This window comes from Lagenorhynchus albirostris, chromosome 6 (genome assembly GCF_949774975.1).
Source record: "Lagenorhynchus albirostris chromosome 6, mLagAlb1.1, whole genome shotgun sequence".
NCBI lineage: Eukaryota > Metazoa > Chordata > Mammalia > Artiodactyla > Delphinidae > Lagenorhynchus > Lagenorhynchus albirostris.
The window spans coordinates 103,688,219-103,712,502 of NC_083100.1; the positions used below are offsets into that span (position 1 = coordinate 103,688,219).

General features: G+C 45.2%; 1 protein-coding gene and 1 pseudogene across 1 annotated transcript in view; both read left to right on the forward strand.

The window, feature by feature from the left end:
* NCKAP5 (NCK associated protein 5) overlaps positions 1-24,284 on the forward strand; it is a 1,037,966-nt gene that overhangs the window by 920,709 nt on the left and 92,973 nt on the right. Inside the window, exons 11-14 of the mRNA XM_060151527.1 lie at positions 6,825-6,926; positions 11,757-11,945; positions 17,020-20,780; positions 21,516-21,693. Coding sequence (XP_060007510.1) covers positions 6,825-6,926; positions 11,757-11,945; positions 17,020-20,780; positions 21,516-21,693 — 4,230 coding nt within the window. The remainder of the gene's footprint in view (positions 1-6,824; positions 6,927-11,756; positions 11,946-17,019; positions 20,781-21,515; positions 21,694-24,284) is intronic.
* On the forward strand, positions 21,880-23,396 carry LOC132521923 (glycoprotein Xg-like; annotated as a pseudogene).

The window sequence follows — 24,284 nt, forward strand, 5'->3', positions numbered from 1 at the left end:
ACGTACTCCAGACTTGCTTCCCTTGTGCTGGGATAAAAGGGGATGAAACACCCTGCCTGGGGACCAGCATGGGCTGAATTGAGGGAGCAGCGGTGGGGCTCTAGGAAGCTCTCCGGAAGCTGTGCGTTGAGGTCAGATCTCCAAGGTGGAGGCAGGACAATGTGAAAACAAAGCCACAGCTGACGAAGCAGTAAATTCTTCATCCAAGAAATCAGCCTAGGATCCAGGCCACAATGAGACAGGAAGGAAGGGGGCAGGGTACAACTATTAAAAGAATGACACAACATTGAGAAGAACAGGATACGACGAAAACCGGTTAGAACCGGTTAGAACCGGCCCAAGATGGCAGAAGATTTGACTTCCAGTGGACCTTGAGCCTCCTCATCCGCTCGTTGTAATGCATTAGCTAAGTGACACACCCGCGAGCGCCATGACAGTTCTGAGGCCAGCCATAAAATTAGGCCAAAAAGTGAGTGATGCCACAATTCTTGGAAGTCCCTGCTCCTCCCCGCAAATAGCTGGAATAATCCCTCCCACTCTCTAGCCTGTGAAATTACCCAGCCCGGAAAAACTGACCACCCATATTTCGGTGCCGCCTCCCACCTTCTGAGACGGCCCACACTCTGTCTCTAAATAAACCTGCTTTCACTTTACTACGGCTCGCTCTTGGATTCTTTCCTGCACGAAGCCAAGGACCCTCACTTGGTGGCCCACCCCAGGGGCTCACTCAAGACCTAGGACACGACCATCCTCTCACGCCCCATTTTTCCTACAACTAGATCTGTGAGGGAGGGTGATTCCTAAACAAGGTCAAGTACAAATGAGCAGCCAGCCAAGATGGGGCAGTGAGAGCAGCAGCGCTCAGCAAGGGAGCAGGCAAGAGCGGTTGAGCATAGGCTCTGAGACAAGAAGTGACCAGGGCCAGCTGCTGGCATTGTGTCTCTTGGGGAGAGTGTTGAATGGCTAAAGATACCAATGGTGAGTGGGCAAATCCCAAGAAATTTTTCCACTCCTAAATACCCTACCATGCAGTTTTTTGAGAGTAGAAAAATACCTTCTGATGGGTGGTAGAGTGCATTAGGAATAGAATTCAGGGAAATGTGGTCGGTAAAGAAGTTGAGGCCTAGATCATTTGGCAATAGCAAAACTCATCACTTCATAAATAAAATAGGAATTCAGGAATTGTGGGCAGAGAAGCCATCCCATTTGACTGGGAGACCTTTTCCACGGGGGGAGAAAGAACTCTAGAGAATATGAAACAGGACAGGGTAGAATTCAGGATCGTGGTACCGTAGCATCTACCAAGCTTGAGTAAATCAAGGGGATTGAAGCAGATCAGATGAAAAACACTAATTCACATTCACCTTTTGTGGCGGAACCTAAATTACCCATGTCGGTAGTGTCCATTAATCAGATATATGCCATATTCACTCTCATAATTTCTTTTTTACAGGTATTTGGTTTTCTTAGTTAGAGGGGAGAATAACTGTATGCATGATTATGGTATTAGCTTAATTCTCTCACCAGATCTGAATGAAGATAAGGGAGCGATGGTTAAACAATCCTTTCTGTATGTTCCTCTTTACATCTGAAATCCTGAAATGAAAAACTTCACACAATTCTTTTCAAACTTTAGGGAGTACATCAGTAAATACAAAAGCTGCTCGTCACCCTATTTCACTTGGTTTTTCCAGTATGGTTTCCCATGTTACCCACACTTCTCAGATAATCTGCTTTTTAACCTCACCTTGTGTCACTAAATAAGGACTCAGTGTCGCCCTGGCCTCAGCAATCACTGCCTTCCAGTCGTGACATCGTCTCGGTACTGAGCAAAAATCCAAAGGCAGAATTCTGTTCAGTGCAACAAGCCTTCACTAAGCATCTGAAGAAGTGCAGCTCCGTGAGTGAGGAGAGATACCAAAAATGGCAAAGCAGCCCTCCAGCCCCACTCTGAAAGGCCAGGCACACCTTGGTCTCAGTCTCAGCTGCCATCATTAGCTGGAGAGCTGCAGAGCCATCCGGGCTACTGTGAAAGGGGCCACTCCACCTCCATCCCACCAGATAATGCACAGCTGGTCTCAGGTGCAGTCCTTCTTGGCCTTGAATTACAGATTCAAAACCGTAAAATAGAAAGAAGAGCTGGCTGACTGAAGGCAGAGTAATCCACCAAAAATTATGACCCCAGCTTGTATTTCTGGCCCCGGCGGCTCTGGCATTGCCAGGTCCCCAAAGCCGACCATCGTATCTTACTCTGTTGTGAGGCGTGTGTTCAGACTGTGGATTGATCTACACCATGGCTTGTCACACAGCTCCTCACCCCTGCCCCTGCATCGTGACACAAAGTAGGCCTCTTCTCCATGAAGCTGAAAATACATGTGTGAATATGTGTTTCTGAATGTGTATATAATGTGTGTATATACATAATGTGTGCGTATGAATTTATGTGTGTATGTGTGTCTTTATTTAGTGACTGCTCTGTTTGCTATAGAGTGCTTATCTCAGAAAAGGGTGACATCAGCCAGTTAATATTAATCCTGATAACAAACAAACCCCCAAATGATTAATGGCTCAAACCCAGTGCAGGTTTCTTTTTCGTGGAAAGTCCAAAAGAGGTACTTCTGGTCCCAGGGCAGCTCTTTTCCATTGACTATTCAGAAATCCAGACTCCTGCCTGCTGGCTCCATCTTCAACATGTGACTTCTGTGATTGCTGTGCTGAGTTGGCTGCATCAAACTGGTGGAAGGGGAAAGAGGGTGGAGCACCGCATATAGGAGATATTCCTGGGCCAGGACAGGTATCACTTTTGCTCATACCCCATCGGCTGGAACTACCCCTGTCACGTGGCCACACCTAACTGCAAAGGGTATTGGGAAATGTAGTCCAGCTGTGTGGCTAGAGGGTAGAGGGAATGGGTTCCATGACACCTAGCCAGCCCCTGCCACAGGGGCAAAGCAGAAATCGAGGGCTTGGCCTGCATTCTCATGGAGCTGGTCACCCCATTAGGGAAATAGACCCTGCAATACAGGAGCAATTCAGCAATTACGCACTTCAGATAAAGGGCCAAAATGATGGAGGATGTAATCCATCTGAGTGAGGAATCCACTGGGGGCTAGAGATGACAGACAACCCTACAGGCAGGTTTCAGTGCAATCCTGAATAGTGAGCAGGTTTCAGGCAGGTGGGCAGGAGCAGGGAGAGTGTGCTATAGGCAGACGGACAAAAGCACCAGCTCAGAAGTGAGAGGGGCCCATTCTAGAGACAGTGAAACCAGGCTGGCAGGAAGGGAGGGGTGAACAGTTACCATGAAAGGAAGCATTTGAGTGAAAAGATCTCACTGGCCTTTAGTTTGAGAATGTGTGAGGCTGGGAGTCTCTATTTCTAAGACCAAGTGAAATCTCAGTTACTGAGATAGTATGAGAAGTGATGTGAGGTCAATTTCAAATCTATACTGAGTAATATTGTTATCTCTCATGTCTAAACACACACACAAAGACACACACACACATGCACGCACACACACACACACACACACACACACACAAAATCATGTCCGAGTCAAATCCAGGATTCATCCAGATTCGTAGGCTAAAGATTTCAAGTTTGAAAATTTTCAGGTGGGAGATTTTATCTGAATGGACACTTATTCAGTATACATGAACTGTAGGTAGGTAGTCATGTGATAGTGAATTTGCCCTCAAACTAAGCAGGTGGACTTCCTTGAAGAGGCAGGGGTACTCTCCTGTCAGTTATACTCTGTCAATGATTTTAATTGATTTCCTTATGTATATATTCTACCTGAATTAAGGCCAGATAACATACAACACCAGTTTGAAAAGTAATATTCTCTCTCCCTCTCTCTATGGGAATTTATTTATTATATATGTATATGTAGAAAATATAAACCTTTCATAAAAATACTTATTATAAAAGTATAACACCTAGTGTATTGTGAGCTTTTGTGGTTATTTAACCGTGAAGGATGTTTATGTGAAAGGATGATATTTACCTTTTATTTTCTTACCTACAGCCTTAACACAGAAGTAGATTTTATTTTCCTCTAAGTCAGTTTTTATTCTCCTTACATACATGTAAACTATAACAACAAATGATTCCTTTGTACCTTAGCATTTAAGAAATTACCAACTCTCTTATTTGTAGTGAGGTGGATGGACCTAGAGTCTGTCATACAGAGTGAAGTAAGTCAGAAGAGAAAAACAAAATACCGTATGCTAACACGTATATATGGAATCTTAAAAAAAAAAAGGTTCTGAAGAACCTAGGGGCAGGACAGGAATAAAGACGCAGACGTAGAGAATGGACTTGAGGACACGTTGGAGGTGAAGGATAGGCTGGGACGAAGTGAGCGAGTGGCATGGACATATATACACTCCCAAATGTAAAATAGGTAGCTAGTGGGAAGCAGCCACATGGCACAGGGAGATCAGCTCTGTGCTTTGTATCCACCTAGAGGGGTGGGATAAGGAGGGTGGGAGGGAGACACAAGAGGGAGGGGATATAGGGATATATGTATATGTATAGCTGATTCACTTTGTTATACAGCAGAAACTAACACACCATTGTAAAGCAGTTATACTCCAATGAAGATGATAAAAAAAAAAAGAAATGACCAACTCTCAGTTATGACAATTAATTGGTATAAGCCTATGTAAATTTCACAGTGCTATCTTATTTATTATCCTTTCTGACTACGGCAATACCTCTCCCTACCTGAGAGGTAGGTTAAGTAGCTCCTTCCATCCCTTTGTAACAGGCAAGGAATCTGAGACAAAGAGGTTCAATTACATCCTGAGATCTGGTAAAATCTGTGCCTTCGGGCTGAAACTCAGGTCCCCTTGCCCTAGGATCTGTCCCCTCTCCTTCATGACTTCACTTATTTCAATGGAGAGAACTGACCATTTGCATAAAAATAACTAAAATAGAACCTCATTTAGGAGGATGGGTTTATATATACACATATTCATTCAGAAAGCAAAACAATGACATCATATATCTGGTAAGAAGTGTAACCATGAACTGAATAAGAAGTCACATATCTAATCTATAAGGACTCTTCCCCCAAATCACATGATATACCACTCAAAATCATCATTTCTTTTGTTGAATGTCATTTCCCGTAAATTCTTTGACTCTTTGCATACTGATAAATGTGTTCTTAAGTCTTAGAATGTTATCATTCTTTTGGCACTCTCTCAATCCTTAAAACCTGTATGTGGGTGGAGAAAATATAGACATCTTTTTCTTTATGGACTACAGCAAGCACCAGTTGGGTACTTACTGAGTATGACACGTTGTGTGACAGATCCCGGGGCTTAAAATGTCTTTGATTCTAGAGGGAGCTCGAGATAAGGATTATAAATATTGTGCAGAAACAACATCGTGGCTCTAGTTACCTATTGATGTCTTGGCATTGTTGGAGAAATTAGAATCTTCAAAATAATGGAAAACCAGATATCTAGGATTTATGTTCTTTTTGGTGAAAGTAACTCCACACACACAAATTGAGAGAAGCAAGAGTATAAGTCTGAAGCAAATGATTTTAAGCTCTACTGATAAGAAGGAGAACTGATCCATAGCAGAAAAAAAAAAAAAAACTGCCTTTATTCCTGCAGATGGATGCAGTGCAATGCTACCAGAGTGCTTATCCTTCAGTGGGTGCTGAATAGATGTTTGTTGAGTGACTAACTAACCAGGTACACAGGGCTTTCACACAAGTTCAACCTGAAGGAAAATGGGGAGCAGTAAATATGGCTCATTTTAATGGAGTTCACAGCCCTGCTGACAACATGGTGGATCTGCTGGGACAAAGTGACCCTTGGGCAACCCCTGCACGCTAAGATGATCCTAGCGTTAATTATTGGCAGAGAACTAGTCATCTCCCAGATCAACATCAGTATGCAGCAAGGCCTTTCCGGGGAAGAAAAGGAATAGAAACACTTTTCAGAGGTGAGGGAGGCGTCTCAGCCACGTTATTTACTTATTCGATTCGATTTTTTAGTGTCTGACGTCACAAAAGTTGTAACCAAGACAAACCAGGCTGTGAGTACCATTTTTAAAATGTCATCAGCCTAGCAGAAACATTAGACATAAATCACGAGTTTTATTGTATTTGCAATTAAAAAGATCAAATTTAATATCTACAGAAAAGCCTTAATAATTAGGATAAAGATTAATACAGTGAAATGTCCCTGGTTTAGCAGGCCACCCAAGCAAAGCTGAAATGAAGAATTGAGTATATAATCGAATAGCATGTGAATATTAATGCACAAAGCCCTCCAGGTCCCCAGATCCCTAATGCAATTATTTTCTATTCACATTAATTGTTCCTAACAGATGACATTAATGACTTTGAGTTAAAATGTGTGCAAGGGAAGATGTCACAAGATCAGTGCTGTTTAGAAATAAGGTCACTTTTATAATCATTTGCTCAGATTTTAACCACTACTCAACATAATAAGGTTAACATGGTGAGTGCTTTTAATGTGAATATCAAAAGTTAATTTAATGTTAGTATCAAAAGCCAATAAGTGTATTGGGGTATTCACATTTTTCTTGCTGTTTCTTTTTCCTTACTACTTATTTTCCAACACATACCGACAGACTGTGAAAGTGTGATTATTGTTTATAATGTGTAATTGCACATGTGTATATATAGAACACTGATAAACTCAGATAAACTTTTTTGAGTTAGGATATGTTATCTAATCTAGAAATGTCAACTCTTTTGAGATTTACCTGTCCAAGGCAAGATTTGAAACAAACAATTAAATGAACACTGTTCAAAATTTCTGCCTGTTTTTACCCAGAAACTTCACTCACGCATCTTAGATCTTTCAACCGGGGATTTGCTCTCAGATGTGGAAAGAAGCCGGAGTCTGACGCACTCACGAACTGATGTTGAAATGCACGTGAGTTTCCCTGTCGCCTTCAGAACACTTGTTCAGGTTGTTCTTTTCCTTCCTTGCATCAGAAATGATGTCACAAGTGAACCATAAAGCGCATCCTTGAAGCACTGTCAGGCAGATTAAAAATACTTTCCTTTCTTGTGTTCTCTGCAATTCAATATCATGTCCCCCAGCTGATGAAGTAAGCAGAAAGTGTCACTCTCGGCAAAAATATCATAAATCTTGCCTCGTCCCCAAGATACCTTTTTGGGTATTGATTACATCTCAAAGTCTCTGAGAAATGGCCAAGGAGCTTTTTATTAAAGCCCATGTCCCATATTACTCATCCTACTTTTATGATATATTATGTATGAACTTTTAAAAATTCATGGTCTGTACTTTTTTTTTCTTCAGCTAGGGTTATCTTTGTGCTTATTTGGCAAAACTTTAACCAGCGTGGTTTTTAACTCTCATTGACATAAAGAAAGTATCTTGAAAAACACAAGAGCCAAATAAATATATAATGCAAAGTGTTAGGCTTAAAACAATGACAGATGCACATTTGTGGATGACTGGCCTTTTATTTTACTGTATAATTTTATAAGTGTAGCTAGGAGAGTCTATATCGAAGGTAAATATTCTCAAGTTAGATTGGAATTAAATGTCAGTGGAATGCTGTCGCTTTAAACATTCATGAAGACCTTAATGGCATCCAATCTATAATATGGCCTTAAGATCAGGAACTTTTTTAAGTTGCAGTTTTTATCCAAGAAATCCTTGCCTTCATTCTCTGTGTCTCTCTCCTTTTTTTAACTAAAATTATGGATTTTGTATTGCATTTCTCATAGTAAGGATGTTAAAGCATATGAGTGCTTCAAGGTGGTAATCTAAAATACACTATGGGAAAAAGACACTTTGAATAGTGTAAGTGGTATGCTTTGCCAATTAAATCAACACAATTAAGATAATGTTGCAACGGAAACAACATACATCTTGTGGCAAAGAAGAATTTTAATGATAGTCATTATCTATTACTAATTACGACTCTTCTCAGGAGGATGTTTTGGAAGGAAGTCTGTATACGTGCAGGAGTTCTGCTGATTGTCAGGGGCCTTACTTGGAGCTATCTCATAGAGGCTGGGACCTGGGCCTGACATCAGAATGTTGTATTGACTGGGTGACCTTGGACAAGATTTGAACACCTCAGTGCCTCAGCTTCCCCTTCTGGAAAATGAGAAAAAATGATGATTTTTTTCTATTTCTGAGAGTTGTAGTGAGGATTAAATAAGATAATATATAAAATGTACGTAACACAGTAGCTGCTAACAGTTAGGAGCCATAACGAGGTCTCCGCTGCTTTATCCCTCTTGTGTTCTTAAGTATTTGGCCACGTGCCACGGCCACAGAAGAACATGGCGAAGGTGGAGAATGAGAATAGAGCAAAGTGCCTACTGGTGTGTCTCTACAGAAGGTCACGTCAGTGACCCGTGGAAATAAAGTACACACACTTCTGGCTGTTTCTCATCACAGCGCCCATGTGTAAGACCATGATGGCATATTAAGAAGTGTAATGCATGGTCCCTTAGGGAGGCTATAAAGTATAATTTTGTTGAAAAGCCAAGACACACACATATTTAAAAAAGAAACATTTTTAGTAATAGTAGTAAAACCTGACAGTTACTAAGTTTTGCTGTCACTAATAGTTACTAAGTATCATTAAGCGAACTACTGCTAATTGGCAGGGGCTGTTCACTCTTCACATTGATCTTATGTGGTAGGTGCTTTCATTATCTCTAGGTAGAAAGAAGGAAACTGAGGCATGGAGGAGTTAAATAATTTTCCCAAGGTCAAAGAGTTAGCCCAGTGAGAGAGCCAGGAGTTAAACCTTATAAGTGGCCTTGGTGTTCAGCCGCTCAATCACAGAACAGTTATTTATTGGAGCAGGGAATCCTACATGATAATCACGTGCTGATGAGGGAAGAAACTTCAGGACAGAGGAGCTCACTTTTCAGCCATGATGTCAGAGATTCTGGGTCCCTTATTAAATTCCAACATTGGTTGCCCAAGGTCAGGGAAAGGTGGGAGAATTTACCAGTAGAGAGGACTCGCCCCTTCCTCTTCTTGGCAAAGAATTACTCTGTAATCACCCCACCACACCCACACCCACACCCACATCCACACACACACACACACACACACACACACACACACACACACACACACACACACACACACACACACACACACACACACACACACACACACACACACACACTCCCCAGTACACTGCTCCAAGGGAGGGCTCTCACCACTCCTTTCATCCTCCTCAGTATAGCCCAGGTCACACTGTGAGACACACAACTTGCTACCAAGTAATGCACATGAGAGGTAATCATCTCTCATCGCTCCTCCTAGGCTAGGGGCTTTCTACTCAAAGCACAGGCCCTGGGCCAGCAGCATCAAAGCACCTGGGAATTTCTTAAAATACTACATCTCAGACCCCACCTCAGAATTACTGAATCAACGTCTGTATTTAACAAGATCGGGGATGACTTCTGTGCCCATGAAAGGATGAAAAGCCCGGCTTAGAGGACACTTCTGTGCATAACTACCCCAGCCCTGCCTGACCCACATGACATTGATGGGCCTTCCCCACCTCCCAACCGTGTCCTCCATCACATCTGGGCATCTCAAGTTCAAGGTCAAGGGAGAGGCAACAATGCCTCCCTCCTCCAGCTCATCTTCTGAGTTCTAGTCCTGTCATCTTAATCCAACATCTGTATCGAGGTGCACACATGTGTGACAACTGGGCAAGGAAGCTTATTTGTTAAATAGAGGCCTGGGAACTGAGTTGAGTTGTAAAAATAGACAGTATTTTGATAGGTGAGGCGGGAAGGTATAGATAGGAAAGACAGAAATCACAGATAAGCTTCAGTACTTTGGGAAAAGGTAGAATATAAACGGTGACTGACACGTGTGCAGGGTGTGAAAAAAGCCATGGGAGAAGTTTAGATCGGATGGCCTCAAAGGACATGGATGTGATCTCTCTCCGGATAGTAGACGCAAGTTTCAGAGCAGAGGTAGTCCTAAATAAAAGCCACCACCCTGCTGAACCAAACAGCAAAATACCAGAGAATGGGACGGAGAAAAGAGAAGACGCACAAGTACAAGTGCCTCATGATGTGGTATTTCTGCAGGTCTGTTCAGGGCATGTTCCAGATGTGTGTGCCGTGCCTGAGGCCTAACTGCATCGTGCTCCTGTGCATTGGGACCACGGGCAGAGGGTCGTTGTTGAGATACAAACGTGAACTCCCGTTAACTAAGTTACATCTGGCAGTAAATGAGGTCATAAATCAATAAGTATTGCTGAAAGCTGGATTTTAAGACGACTTTCTCCTTTCAGTGGTATTTAGAGCCAAATTTCAGGGGGGAAAATAGAGTAGTAAAGTTCCTTGGCATTTTCAGATCACTTAAAGAGATTATCGTGCAGCCAAAATGAAGTATCGATAGCAAGGCAGATGCCTGATATTGAAAATCTAACATTATTAAGCATTATGGATATTGATTAGACAGCAGATTAAACATGCCCTCTGTACCGATGCAGGGATTTCCTATTGACCACGAGTGCTCCCAGAACAGCATTACCTTCCTTCCCCAAGCTAGTGTTTAGTCATCGTCAGTTGGAATTGCATTTGTAGAACAGTGATACGTACCCAAGTACTAAAGGCAGCCATAAAGGGTCAATAGATTGCACAAGTAAGAGACTTGCCATTCCGCCAGTGACACAAAGACAGATGGTTTCCCATCAATGAGTTTCTGAGACAAAGCTTTTCTAGATAGGGGACAGGAATGAGACTGTAATGGAGAGATCCCATTCTTGTGAGCGGGATGCTAAATTAATTTAGCCTGTCCAGTTAGGGGAGCTTCATCTGTTACATTAGGGGCCTATAATGTGGCTGTCACGACGTTCTGGGGTGTCTACAGCTTTGTCACCTGTGCCTTACGCAGACCCACTAGAATTCTAGCTGCTTGGATCCTTCTGTGCGGGACCCAGATCTGTTTGATGTGAGAATCTTTACCATTTGGATAGCCAACTGATAGGAAGAGTCCTAGGATCTTTACAACAGAGCCTCATGATTCCCAGGTTTGGTGTTCCATTACAGTACATGGCTTCCTGGGCATTCGATCCCAGACTTATAATGATGTTATCAGAGCCGTAGGGATTATAAGAGTGATCTGGGAGAACTGTCCCACCCTACAGCAGAAGACAGTAAGGTCCATGGAAGTTAAATGCTTTCTTTCTCAATATCTCATATCTGGTGGCACTGGTAGCCTGAGAGCCAGGTCGCTAGACTCCAGTCCAGGGCCCATGCTCTTGAACCCTTAAGCCAAAGATGCTGCTCTGCCTTCTTCCTTTTGTAGCATTAAAGTCATGTCTTGATATTGATCTGATTCTTTAACCAGCATGACTGGATAAAATGGAACACTCCCAGTGTCGTATTTCTGCCTAACGATGATGGCAGCTCATAATAAGTGAGCAGCTGCTTAGGCCAGATCCTATGCTGTATGCTTCTCATCTAGAAACTCACTTGGTCCTTGCAGTGACCCTAAACGGTGCGCGGTATTATTATTCTTCACTTTTTAAAAAAGAAAATGTAGCTCTAAAAGATGACATCATTTCCCAGGCATGTTAGTCAGAGTCATAGCCAAGATTTGAACCCCTAGTCTGTCGACCCCAAAGTCTGTGTTTCTAACCACAGTGCTGTATTCGCTCCTACCTCATTATGATGTTGAGCTGGGATTTCCTCTCTCCCTTAGCAAAGTCCTCGCTCAGAGCTGTCCTGCTTTTTTTAGGAATGCCAGCTGAACACAAAATCAGGAACCCCTGCTTTGAAACGCCCTGGCATGGGGGTTGCCATCCACGGTCATCTCTGTACTCGAAGCAGCTGTAGCAGCAGCGAGCTGTCTCTCTCGAGCGCCTGCAGCGAATACTCCAGCGGCTCCTCCTACACGTGGCATGATGGGAAGAACCTCAGGAAAAGGGTAAGGCTCCTTTCAGGGCACTGCAGCGTCAGAGAGAACCAGAAAAGAAGCCTCTTCCGGTAGGAAGGCGGAAGGTGGGAGGGAGGCGAAGAAGGAAATGACCATTTGCTGAGTTCTTGTTTGTTTACACTTCTCCCCATCACATAGAAGAGGAAATTGGCTAGAGACGGTTAAGTTCCTTGCTAGAAGTCACACAGCCAGTGAGAAGTGGCGTGATGATTCAACCTCAGATGACGAGGCCATCATGGGAGGGAGTTTGGGAGAGAAAGACATTTTCCCTTCTGTGCTTCGGTGGAGCCCACCGAATTCCCAGATTTATATCGAGTTGGAACTGGAGCCCTGGCCTAATGGAACTGACCACGCTTCAGACCGACTAAGACATTTTCAGGTAGTTTTATGGACATCGTGCCTGTGATGCTCAGAGAGACTTGTTAATGTCCGCTGCAAACGAGAGTGGACTTGCCCACGTGCCAAGTCATTCCAGACTGAGCATCCCGTGAGAACTCAAAGAAAAGGTTTTCTTCTAGAGAATAGGGAGAGCGGTGCATTCTCTCCGAATGGATGGCCGAAAGGTCTGGAAGTATCATTAGCTTTGTAGGAGTTTACTGCTCAAAAATAGCATGTATTATATTGACCTTTAATCAAGGCAATAGCCTCCTAAAACACTAATATTATGGCTGTAAGTTAGAGGGTGGCACAGTAGAGAGGGAGAATTCCATGGTAGATGACAAGCGCTATGGCTTCAGTGAAAGTCGAGCATGTCTCTACTTAGATGCCAGGAGTTCCTCTACCAGATTTTTAAATAACTCTTACGGCTGGAATGACTCCATCTGTAAAGTGGGCTCACCCAGCTGAAGATTCCTTCACGATTTGAATAAACATCTTTGCACACTGGTATAAGCCAGGAATCTGGAATCGCTGTTTCTGCAGTTTCCTAATGTTAAAGAGAAACAAAGAGTACAGGAGAATGGAAGCCCTGAATTCGAATATTTGGAGATCGGTTTTCTGTCATCTGTATAAATTTAGTTTATGACTTCAGAAGCAAAAGAAACCAGGGAAATTCCATAACTGCCAGAAAATTTGGGTGAGGGAGGAGGTTTTTCATACTCTGAACAAGAACTCAGAACAAGATTGCAAGCTTGAATTTAGAGCTTATTCCCTTGGACTCAGACTTACAGTGCAAAGTGCGGAGGCTGGGGTGTTATCAGAATTGCTCCTTCTAAGGAGCTGTTCGGAGTTCTGAATAATGACTGCTAGGAACCTGGCCCTTAGCAGACTGGGGAGGTGGTAGGGTGGGGGGGGATGTTCCCTCTCTTTGTCTCTGAATATTGCTGGCTCCCAGAGCCCCCTGCTCTGCTCTTTTCATTCACAGCTCTTTCTCTCTCTCTCTGAGCCTTTTTTCTTTTCTTTTCTTTTCTTTCTTCCTTGAAATTTTTCCAGTTAGAACAACCCTCGATATCCTAGGGACATCTCTTCCCTGAAAGAGGAGAAATAAGGTTCTTAAGACACTTCATACACACTCCGTTAGCCATCATCTGGAGATTTAACAGTGTCCCATCTCAAAATGGCTGTGGAGTACCAGCGTGCCTGCCACATCTCCCAGAGAAAAGTCCTAATTCTCAGGGATCCAGCAAACTAGACCCAGTCTCATGGAGACAGTTTATTTTATTTTATTTTATTTTATTTTATTTTTATTTGTTTATTTATTTTTGGCTGCGTTGGGTCTTCATTGCTGCGCACGGGCTTACTCAAGTTGCGGCGAGCAGGGGCTACTCTTCGTTGCGGTGCGCGGGCTTCTCATTGCGGTGGCTTCTCTTGTTGCGGAGCAAGGGCTCTAGGCGTGCGGGCTTCAGTAGTTGTGGCACACGGGCTTCAGTAGTTGTGGCTCGCGGACTCTAGAGCGCAGGCTCAGTAGTCGTGGCGCACGGGCTTAGTTGCTCCGCAGCACGTGGGATCTTCCCAGACCAGGGCTTGAACCCGTGTCCCCTACATTGGCAGGTGATTCTTAACCACTGGGCCACCAGGGAAGAAGTCTTGAAGACATTTTAAGTTGATATTATTTAAGGAACTTCTTAAGTTCTTACCATGTACCAGGTACTCATTTAGTATTAACTTACATAATAAATTCATACAATAAAAATTTGAATGTGAATATAATATTAACCTATGTAATAACAAATATATGACCAATGGTTCTTTAGTAGTTCATAAGTATTTTTTTTTAATATTTTTTTGTGTAGAAACAGAAGGGAAGCCTACATGAAATGCACTGGCCTGCCCTCCATGGAGGAATCTGGCTTGTATTATTGAGTAATGACCACATGTCAGCTTTGTCAGCTCTTCATAAGTACTAGCTCATTTAATGCTCGTGCTAGCTTATTAAGTGGGTTCTCCTATTTCCTCCATTTCACAGAGAAGTAAACTGAGGTGCTGAGAAATTAAATATCCATCCCAAGGTCTCATAGCCAGTAAGCAGAGCTGGGCAGTTGGTTCCAGAACCTTAACCATTCCGCTAGACTGACCTCCTTGAATCAGCCTAAAACGTGGAGGAGTCCCAGTTGTTGGGATGGGTTTGTTTCCATTAAGACCAAGAATGTCATTTAAAAAAAAAAAGAATGTGTAAAACTGTTGTCCAGTCAAGAAATAGGAAAGAACTGTGGGCATTAAACCGAGGCTCCTACCTTAGCAGCAGCATCTTTCAGCCAGCTGCCCTGCTCCCCAGAGCAACTCTCTTCTGACTTTTCCCTGCAAAGAATGAAGCCGCCAATATGAAATGCCAGCTTCGTCCCACCATCTCCCCCATAGGAGATTCATGCTTTTCTTCAAGTTTCAAGATTATCCTCAACCTTTCTCCAGCTATTAAATACCATGACCTCCTTTGGAAAACTGTTGGAGGAATGTGGCTAATCTCACAGAGTGGGGAGCCAGGGCCCTGGGAGGTTTGCAGCCTTGGGCCCTGGGATGACGCAGACCGCAGCACGGGCAGGCTGCGGGGAGGCAGAAGGGAAGTGGGTAGGCAGACACAGAGCACATCTATGGCAGGAACAAATCTGTCCCTTTCAAGCTCTAAGAGGGTGCTTTTGCCTGGCTTCTCTTCCTTTTTGTGAACGTGACATCAGGATCATGGAAATTCTTAGAAACCCAAGCTGTGGCAGTCTGCTCACTGGTCAGTCTGTAACACCCAGACTTACTGAAGGGGTTTCTTCTGATCTCCGAAGGAGCTTTTAATGGCGCAGCAGAAGAGGAGGGGGAAGGGGAAGCATCACCAAAATAGAATCTATGCACAGCAACTTCGGACCCTGGAGAATTTTCCAAAGAGAATATATAATTTGACTTAAAACCAATATGCATATAAAAAATAAACAAGACATATTGTTGATGACAAGATTTTTATGATTTTTAACAATCATAAAATTTTTATGAGGAAGTTTTAGATGTAAGCAGATGCTCACAGCTTACTAAAAAGCTGAGATTCCAAGGCAAGTTTCTGACATGGAGTTGACCTCTGCTTATGAGCGCTCAGGTGTTCAGAGTCCTGGAGCAGCGGGGCAGTTGGTGTGGAGATGCCAACAGGAGCTGTACTCTTAGCCAAGACTGGTGCAGAGTGCACATCCGAAACCACCAGATTCATTCATAGACGTTCTTCATCGTTAATTATATAGCCTTTTAAAAGAAAAAAGTCATTAGTTCAGAGCCTCCCAGTTTCCCTGAGTGCCGGTTTGTGATTAAACTCCGCAAGTTCCATTCAAAAGAGGGGTGTTGGAATAACCTATGGTCTCTATTATGACTTTGGCTAATATAGAGGGTAGAACAGAGGCTAAGCTTCATTCCAGCAGTATTGCATCCAGATTGATGGTGCAGTCTCTAGAGCCAGATTGCCTGGGTTCAGATCTCCACACAGCCACTTCAGAAATGAGTCATAGGAAGGACCCAGGAGACCAGAGTTCAAACCTTTGCTCCAGCTGTTCCTTAACTATGTGATCTCCAAAGGACAGATCTTGCTGAATCTCACTTTCCCGCCTAGTAAAATAGAACTGATAATGTCTCCCTCATGGTATTGTTCTGAAAATTAAATCAAAGCACCGGGTCAGGGGCTGGTACACAGCAAATGCTTGGTCAATGTAAGCTTCCTCCTCTGCCATTCTGTTTCTTGCTAGCAGTAATTTGATAAATATGAATGTCTGAGTAGAATGCCATGTTTTTTTCTATGTCATTTCTCGGTCACTTCTCCAGAACTAACACTTGTATTTGGAGAAATACGAAGAACAGGAAATTGACCTTTTGAAGTTAGTAGGTGAACCATTGCTATGAGTTCTAACAGCAAATGCCCAGCTGCTCTATCTGTGTAAACATTTCACAGATGTTCACTGCCTATCAATGAGTAAAGTCATGAAGCCACATGGCATTCTAACTTTCAGTCGTTAGAATGGAAGGGACCGTAAAGGCAGGGACCAACTCACTTTTCCATTTACCCTCTTTACCTGCCGTATACACTGAGCAGTGAGCCATAGTGTCTTCTGGTTACTCCCTAAGTGTTCCTTAAGCATACTTTTCCAATTCAGGTCTTTGCCCTCCCATTTCTGCTACCTGGAAATCATTTCCTCTACTTTTAAACTAAGGCAAACCTATCTCTCTTTCTAGGGCTAGGTTTATTTTTTTAAAAAAGAAAAGAAAAGAAAAGGAAACTTATATGCTTTTTGTGTTTCTTTTCCAAACAGACATGTGGTCTCCCTCGTCTGAAATTCTGGAGTACCTGCTACCCCTGTATGTCTCATATGATCCCTTGACTTATGGTTCCTTGAGCTCAACTCCTCCTGGGGGTTGCATGCTCCTTGAAAGCAGGGTCCTCATCCTCTACTTATCTATATCATATGCTGCTTAGCTCAGGACCTGGCAAGGTAGAGAATCACTGTGTAGTTAATGAATTAGTTTGAATTAATTAATGAATAAATGCATTTATATGTGAATATTTATCAACCACTAGAACGAATTAAGTTTAATGATGGCCTTTTCCTTTTATAAATTGGTGATCCACAGAGCTCAATCATTTCTCATGTCTCCTTTTCTCTCCTAGCAGTCATCACAGAATTGGGACAAAAGGTTAAGTATTGACTCTTCGCTCCCAAGTGGCTTTGCTAGTCCCACAGATGAACTACCTCCGACTCGCATCAAGGAAAGCCACATTTTGGAAGGACTCAGAAAGCTCCAGAAGAGAAAAGTGTTACTTGAACCCCCATCAGTGATAACCAAATGGGGTTATAAAGATTGCATGAACTCCAATGAAGGAATCTACTCACCAGGAATTAAAAGTAGCAGCCTCAAGGAATATCCCCCCTGCAAACCCACGGACACGGGGAGCCCCTGCAAGGAGCCCCACAAGGCATTTGCTTACGACACAGATTCTCACGACGATGCCGAAGAGGACCCTTCCTCCTTAGCCTCGCTCCAGGCAGTTCCGCACCAGGGCTGCAGGCTGCACGGTTGTAAATTAACCCACAGTGTTTCTGACAGTCTCTTTGGCTGGGAGCTGAATGGCAGACACTGTTCAGAAGTCACTTCCTCCGTCTACCCCTGGGAAAGGCCCGAGAAGCTGACCAGTTGTGCTAGCAGCTGTCCCTTGGAGCGGAAGCAGTGCCCAAGTGCGCAGGGGCCTCAGGTACAGAGAGAGAGGGACCCGCACAGCCAGGGCTGCCTGTCTGTCAGTCTCCAGCTCTCAGACACTGATGACACCGAAACCCTGGATGAGCTGCACATAGAGAGCAGTGATGAGAAAAGCCCTTCCGACGTGTCTTTGACTGTGGACGCCGACAAGTCTGTGGAGAACCTGGACGTCCACGTGGGATTCGGAAGATCTCAACGTGGGTCTCCTGAGGAGGAAGATAAACAAGTGCCCGTCCACTTCGAGAGCAGGCCAAAGACGTTTAGTTTCATTAAGCAGCAAAGGGTTGTAAAACGGACTTCCTCAGAAGAATGTATTACTGTCATATTTGATGCAGAAGATGGCGAACCCATTGAGTTCAGCTCTCACCAGACTGGCCTGGTCACTGTTACCAGAAAGGAGATTTCCATCCATCAGGCCCCTGCTGGGCCCCAGACAGAACACACTGAACTTTTACCTCAGGGAATTGCTCACTTACAGCCAGGGGCTGCTGCTAGAGACTATCCTTTCTTGAAGAGATCTGAAGAGGAAACTGAGAGAAACATTCCAAGACAAGAAGTAGACGATGTTGCCGTGACACCCACTGAATCCTTCCGCCCCGGGACAGTGACGCAAAGCACTCAGCGACAAAGACTGACCAAACCAACACACGCTCCGTCACGCCAGAGTCATTCTAGGTCCTCTGTGGCCACGGGCATCTATCAGAAGAAAAGTCTGACAAAAATACCAACCAGGGGCAAGGCTTCACCTCAGAAATCAAGGATAATGGAGCCTGAGGCCTCCCTCACGGTCCCCTCAGCTGGCCCAGTGACTCTTGAGAGATCACCAGCTCCAGGGAAACTCTCACGGTTCAAAAAGTCTGAAGGCCCAGAGCCCCTCTTTGCTTTACCGCCAGATTCACACATTCCAAAACCCTCCACCCAGCTCCCTCACGGCTCCAAAATGTTCAGCAGAAGGGACTGGGCCCAGTACTCCAGGAGTCAGATTCCAGCGTCACAGCTGCTGCCAACGCCCCCCGCCCAGCCGAGTGACAGTGGCGAGCCCCCCACGAGTGATAAACACTGTGACCCGGGGCCAGAGGCCGGGCTGAGATCGCCCTCCCTGCCGTCCCCTCCAGGCAGGTCGGTGTCCCTACTCGCCAGGCCCAGTTACGACTATCTGTCGTCACCTTCATGGGCCAAGCCAGAAAGCGGGGTCCCCAGTGCGGCGGCGAGGACGGTATTGAAATCCCCCCCTCTGAAAGGATCCTCTGCTCCAATTATTTATTTTAATCAGACCGTGACAGAAGTGCAGGGGAAGAAACCTTCTGTGGCCTTCAAAAAGCCAGTCTTCGCTCCCCCTCCGCCCTCCACAGAAACAGCGATCCAAACCAGATGCCCTGCTCACAGCCCCTCCAGCTCGTTTGCTGGGATGGCCCCAGGGCCCCCAAAGGTCTCCCCAAAGAGAAGTGTCCCCAAAACCCCACCTCACCAAACACTTGGGACCACACAAACGGACATAGGGTTACGGACTCCCAAGAACTGTCCTCCTACCCATGAGCCACTGGAAATACCGTCTTCCAAAGGTGTGTCTCCAGCGAGAAAAGGACAGTTGAATGACAGTGTCCCCACACCCCCCACGCCTGCCTTCTTAGGGGTAAGTGAGTCGCCATCATCTCAGGTTAGCAGTCCCTCATCAGCACCCTCCAAAAGCCACAACAGCCCGCAGGGTTGTCAAAGCCCTCATGAGAGAGGCCTGAAAACTCGCCTCCCCGTCGGGCTCAAAGTCTTCATGAAGTCTCCCCAGTTGCTCAGGAAGAGTTCTACAGTGCCAGGGAAACATGAAAAAGACAGCCTCAACGAAGCCTCGAAAAGTTCCGCGGCTGTGAGCAAGGATAAGCCAGGGACCTCCAGGAACGCCAGCAGCCTTGAGACCACAGGAGGCGAAAGAAGTGCGTCTCCACTGGGTTTACGAGCACAGGAGAGTTTGGCCGAAGGGCCTCCCCTCGAAACAGCAACGCCAGAGTCACTGGAAAGTAGCACGCCCGGGGCCGATGGAAAAGATGCGGTAGAAAACAAGTCTGTGACGAGATCCCTGTCCTCCAACAAACCGCTGCTAAAACCAGCTCTAGGCATGAACGGAGCCAAAGCCCGCAGCCAGAGTTTCAGCGCTCACTCAGGGGACAAGCCCCCCACGGCCTCCGTGGAAGGGCCAGGCAAGGTCCGGACTCAGATTATTACCAACACTGCTGAGAGGGGCAACTCCCTCACCCGGCAGAGCTCCTGCACGGAAGGCGCTCCCAGCAAGACCGCGTCTGCCCCCGTGTCTGACGTTCTCCCCGGTGCTGGGAGGCCCCTGGGTCATCCTTCCTCCAGGCAGGGCTCCCTGGGGAGTACAGGCAGCTCCAGCAGCCAGCACGGGAGTCCAAGCAAGTTGCCTTTGAGGATCCTTCCAAAATCCGAAGGGCCCCTCGCCCCACCCGGAACAGAAGAGCAGCCGGCCTACGCCCAGGGAGAAGGTGCCAGGGTGACTGCACCAGAGGAAGCAGGCAGCGACCACGGCAGGCGCCCGTCCACCCCAAAAGACGGCCCGGGAGCCCCTCAGAGTCCGGGGAGGACACGGCATCCCAGCAGTTTTGAAACCAGCAGGACCTCCAGGCTGGAAACTTCTGGAAGGTATCCAGACACGTCTACAACCAGGACCGGTGTTGTGAGCCCAGAAGCCCCCCTCTCACCCACAATCGAAGAAAAGGTCATGTTGTGCATTCAGGAAAATGTGGAAAAGGGCCAAGTGCAAACAAAGTCCACCTCTGTGGACGCGAAGCCGAAGCCCGGGCCTTCTTTTGCCAGCTGGTTCGGTTTTCGGAGGAGCAGACTGCCAGCTCTCAGTAGCAGGAAGATGGATGTCTCCAAAGCCAAAGCAGAAAAGAAAGATGCAAAAGGTTTGGGGTTTGGAAACAAACAGCTAAAATCAGAGAGAAAGAAAGAGAAAAAGAAGCCTGAGCTACAATGCGAGATGGAGAATGAACTTAACAGGGACATCGAGCTGGCAGATGGTCCAGACAGTGGTTTACAAAACAGAAATAACCTGAAAACACCGCCAGACATTTATGACCAAGTGAAGTTTGTATCGAGGAGTAGACCCAGCCCTGTTCCGTGTGCAACGAAAGACACCTTTATGACGGAACTCCTAAACAGGTAGCGTGTTGGCAAAGAGGGTGGCAGTGTAGAGGGCAGTGCAGAACCCTACCCTCTCCTCACCCCCCAACAGGGAGAGTTGTTTGTTTCCTGCATACTGAATACCAGTCAAGCATGTTTCTCATACAAGCAGAAATGCATCGTAGCAATCTTTTACACATTAGCCAGAATTTAAACAATGAAATAAAAGTTAGCAATAAAATGGTAATTTAGTCCACATTACTTTGGTAACCAAACCAGTGGTCTTTGAAATTAAAGAATGGTAAGTTTTATCACGGTTGATGGAAATCCAGCCTACAGTAGAAATCATGAATATACCCACATGGCATGAAATGGAAGAAAACTACACATACGTTTTTAAAGGATGCTGACCCCACTGATCGTACCGAGCAAACTTAGAAACTTTCCAGAGGTAATTACAGATTCTGCTGATCTTAAGCCAGAAATATATTTAGCAGTCATTCCCCAGTGGTTTTTACTCTATTCCCTCACACACACACCCGCCATCTCACAAGCAGTCATAAAAATAAATCATTGCATTAGCGAATCTAAATTGACACACTACTGGAATAGCAGATGAAGATTTGACCAAGGCCAGTGAGACACACTTATCACTCAAGGGTTTAAAGACAAAGAGACACACGGAGGTTACTTTAAACATTAAAGGATTGGGAAAAGTAGAGCGATTGCAGAAGAGCAATGTAATTGATCAGAGGAATCACTTTCTACCTGCAGAGTTGATAAGAAAGCAGCTCAACAGACCGAAAGTGGATCAAATAATGTTTCCTGCAGGAGCGTGTTAAAGGGCAGCTCCCAGGGCTCTTGTGTCACCGGCAGCTCTATCGGCACTCAAGGAACCCACAAGAAGAACATCAAAACCAAAGCAGATATGGAAATACCGAAAGGCTCCCTGGTAAGTCTTTTTCCATCCTGGTTATGAAGTGTCAGGTTCTGAGATGGGCTAGTTGGGTTCTGTCTACCCTTTGCTGATGAAAATATATAGGCAGGAGAGTACGGGGGAAAGGGAAGGTTAAAGCCAAAGAGAAGAAAGAGGGAAATCTTGGTGACGCTGTAGCGGAGTGACGGCAGTTAGATCGGAATGGGCCTCGCTCCCTCCACTCTCGCTGCCTTTGTAGTTCTCTTTTCAGAAGGATGGTATAATCACAGTGCAGGCAAATGATGCTGCGAGTGTCATCTTCCAATTACACCCTTGTGCTGGGAATTTGTCCTGATGATGCTTTCCATCGTTTCCAGCAACGCAAAAAGGAACGAAAATGATTGTAAAAAATAAAAGTGCAGAGCAATTTAGGAGAACATTGGCTATTTTGATGATTTGATTTAAGCATTTTTCCTAAAGTTGTAAACACCGACTTATCCTACCTAAGACAGAAGGTGTTAAGACTTAAGAAACTTATCCTTGGAACCAGGCCTGGATGCTGCAGGTCAAGGGAGAGGGGACAGAGCCTGGAGCTGTGCCCCATGCTCCCGGCTGGGACATCAAGGCTGTCCTGGGACTGGGCGCTAGCCCCGGAGCTAGCATGGTCCGCCGTGCAGGCTGCACATCGGGGCTTCTGTAGGCTGCCCAGGTTTCCTGAGCGACAGGGACCTCGAGGACGGCCGCTACCCGCCCGGGCCCAGGCCGCCCGCAGGAGGCGGCGGCAGCTGCCACCCCCATCGTGACGGCCACGGAAACACCTCGGCGCAGACAGCTATCCCTCGTTCAGCAACCCACAAGGCAACATGATAGCAAAAATCGTGTCTCCTATCGTGTCCGTGGTGGTGGTGACCCTGGACCCTGGGAGCGGCCAGCTATTTCCAGTACAACAGGAGGAGGAATTGCTTCAGCACAAATGAACCAGAAACCATCTTAGGCCTTCAAAATCCACCCATCGCTTTGAGAAAAGCTCCGTCCAGTCAAGAACCGCCTTCATCACTCCCGTGAAGTTCCTTTCCTTCTTGGCTTGACCAGCTGCCCTGAAGGGTTTTCTCTTCTGTTTGCAATAGACGAGCTGCCTAACCAAGAATTCCTAATTCCTCAGACACCTCGATCGATCGTGATAAGGTAGACAGCTGGACCTTGGGTTGTACAAAAGATTGCTTGATCTGTTGGTTCCATCGTGAATCTGGACGGAGAGATTCCAGCTCTGGAATGAGCTCCGAAACTACCGGCCCCAGGCCATCGACATGGTCACAAAGCAGAGGGGCAGCAGAATGGCACGGGGGTCTTGGGCCGGGAATGCCATCAGCTTCTAAAAGATGGAGACAGACTGCTGTTTGGGTTTCCAGCAAGCTGGGGTGAGAAGCTTGGCCGTTGCTGCAAGTTTCTTAGTTACGTCAGAAATCCAGACCCGTTCACCACCGCCCGTGAATCGGGAATGAGTGATTTCCAACATTAACGGCAGAATTTGCACGTTATTTCAGCTCACAAAAGTATTGTCATCTGCAGAGGATCAGGCTGGATTTTGGAAATTGAAATGCAAAATCGCCGCTGTGGAAACCGTCTCGGGGAAGTGATCAGGGGGTGCTTTTTCCTGTGAAACAGTACAGTTTCTACATTGTTTTGGAGAATGCGGGGTAGAAATAGAGATTTGCAGATGTTGAGGCTTTTGGTATTATCTTTGATCTTTGATCCTCTTTGGGTACCAGTTTTGAAGGCAACGGCAGTACTTTCCTTGGTTTATACTTTTCTTTTTACTGGACTAGATGATCTTCTATCCTCAAACATCTAAAAAAGTATACTAGCCGTTGGCTTCTATTTTAGTAATACTTTAGGGGAGAGGAAAAAGGATGGTTTGGGCAGATGAGTGTAGCTTGATTCAACTGAGATTAACGCTGATAGAATTTTAGAGTTTAAATATTAGAACCAAAGTCACTAGAATCCGGATCTCATAAAGAGGACACGTTAAAATTCCAAATACGCATGCTTCGTGCTCACCCTTAAGGATTGAGAGCTAGGTCTCCCAAGAGAAGTTGAAAGCAGAAAGCATTTGAAAGAGCTTCGCGAAAATGGAAAAGAACTTAAAACTAACGATCCTGATTAGATGTCTCACAATTGCATGACTTCCATCCTGGATTTATATAGATTGGAGCCATTTGAAGACAGCCTGTATTTCCTATTTTAATATGAATGTCCCATGACTCTTCTCAAATCTTGTTGAGCTTTCCCATAAGTGAGGACGCCCACTAAACATTTCCCACATATGAGTTTTCGTGGGGGGTTTAATTTAACTCTTGTTAAAAAGTGTGTGTGTGTACACACACACAGATTTACACACAGATATACATAAATGGAACTTCCAAAAAAGGTAACTCCATCCATTTTCTGTAACTGTCATGGACAACTTTTCATCATTTAAAATACACGTAAGATGGAAGCAACCTAAGTGTCCATCGACAGATAAATGGATAAAGAAGATGTGGCACATATATACAATGGAGTATTACTCAGCCGTGAAAAGAAACGAAACTGAGTTATTTGTAGTGAGGTGGATGGACCTAGAGACT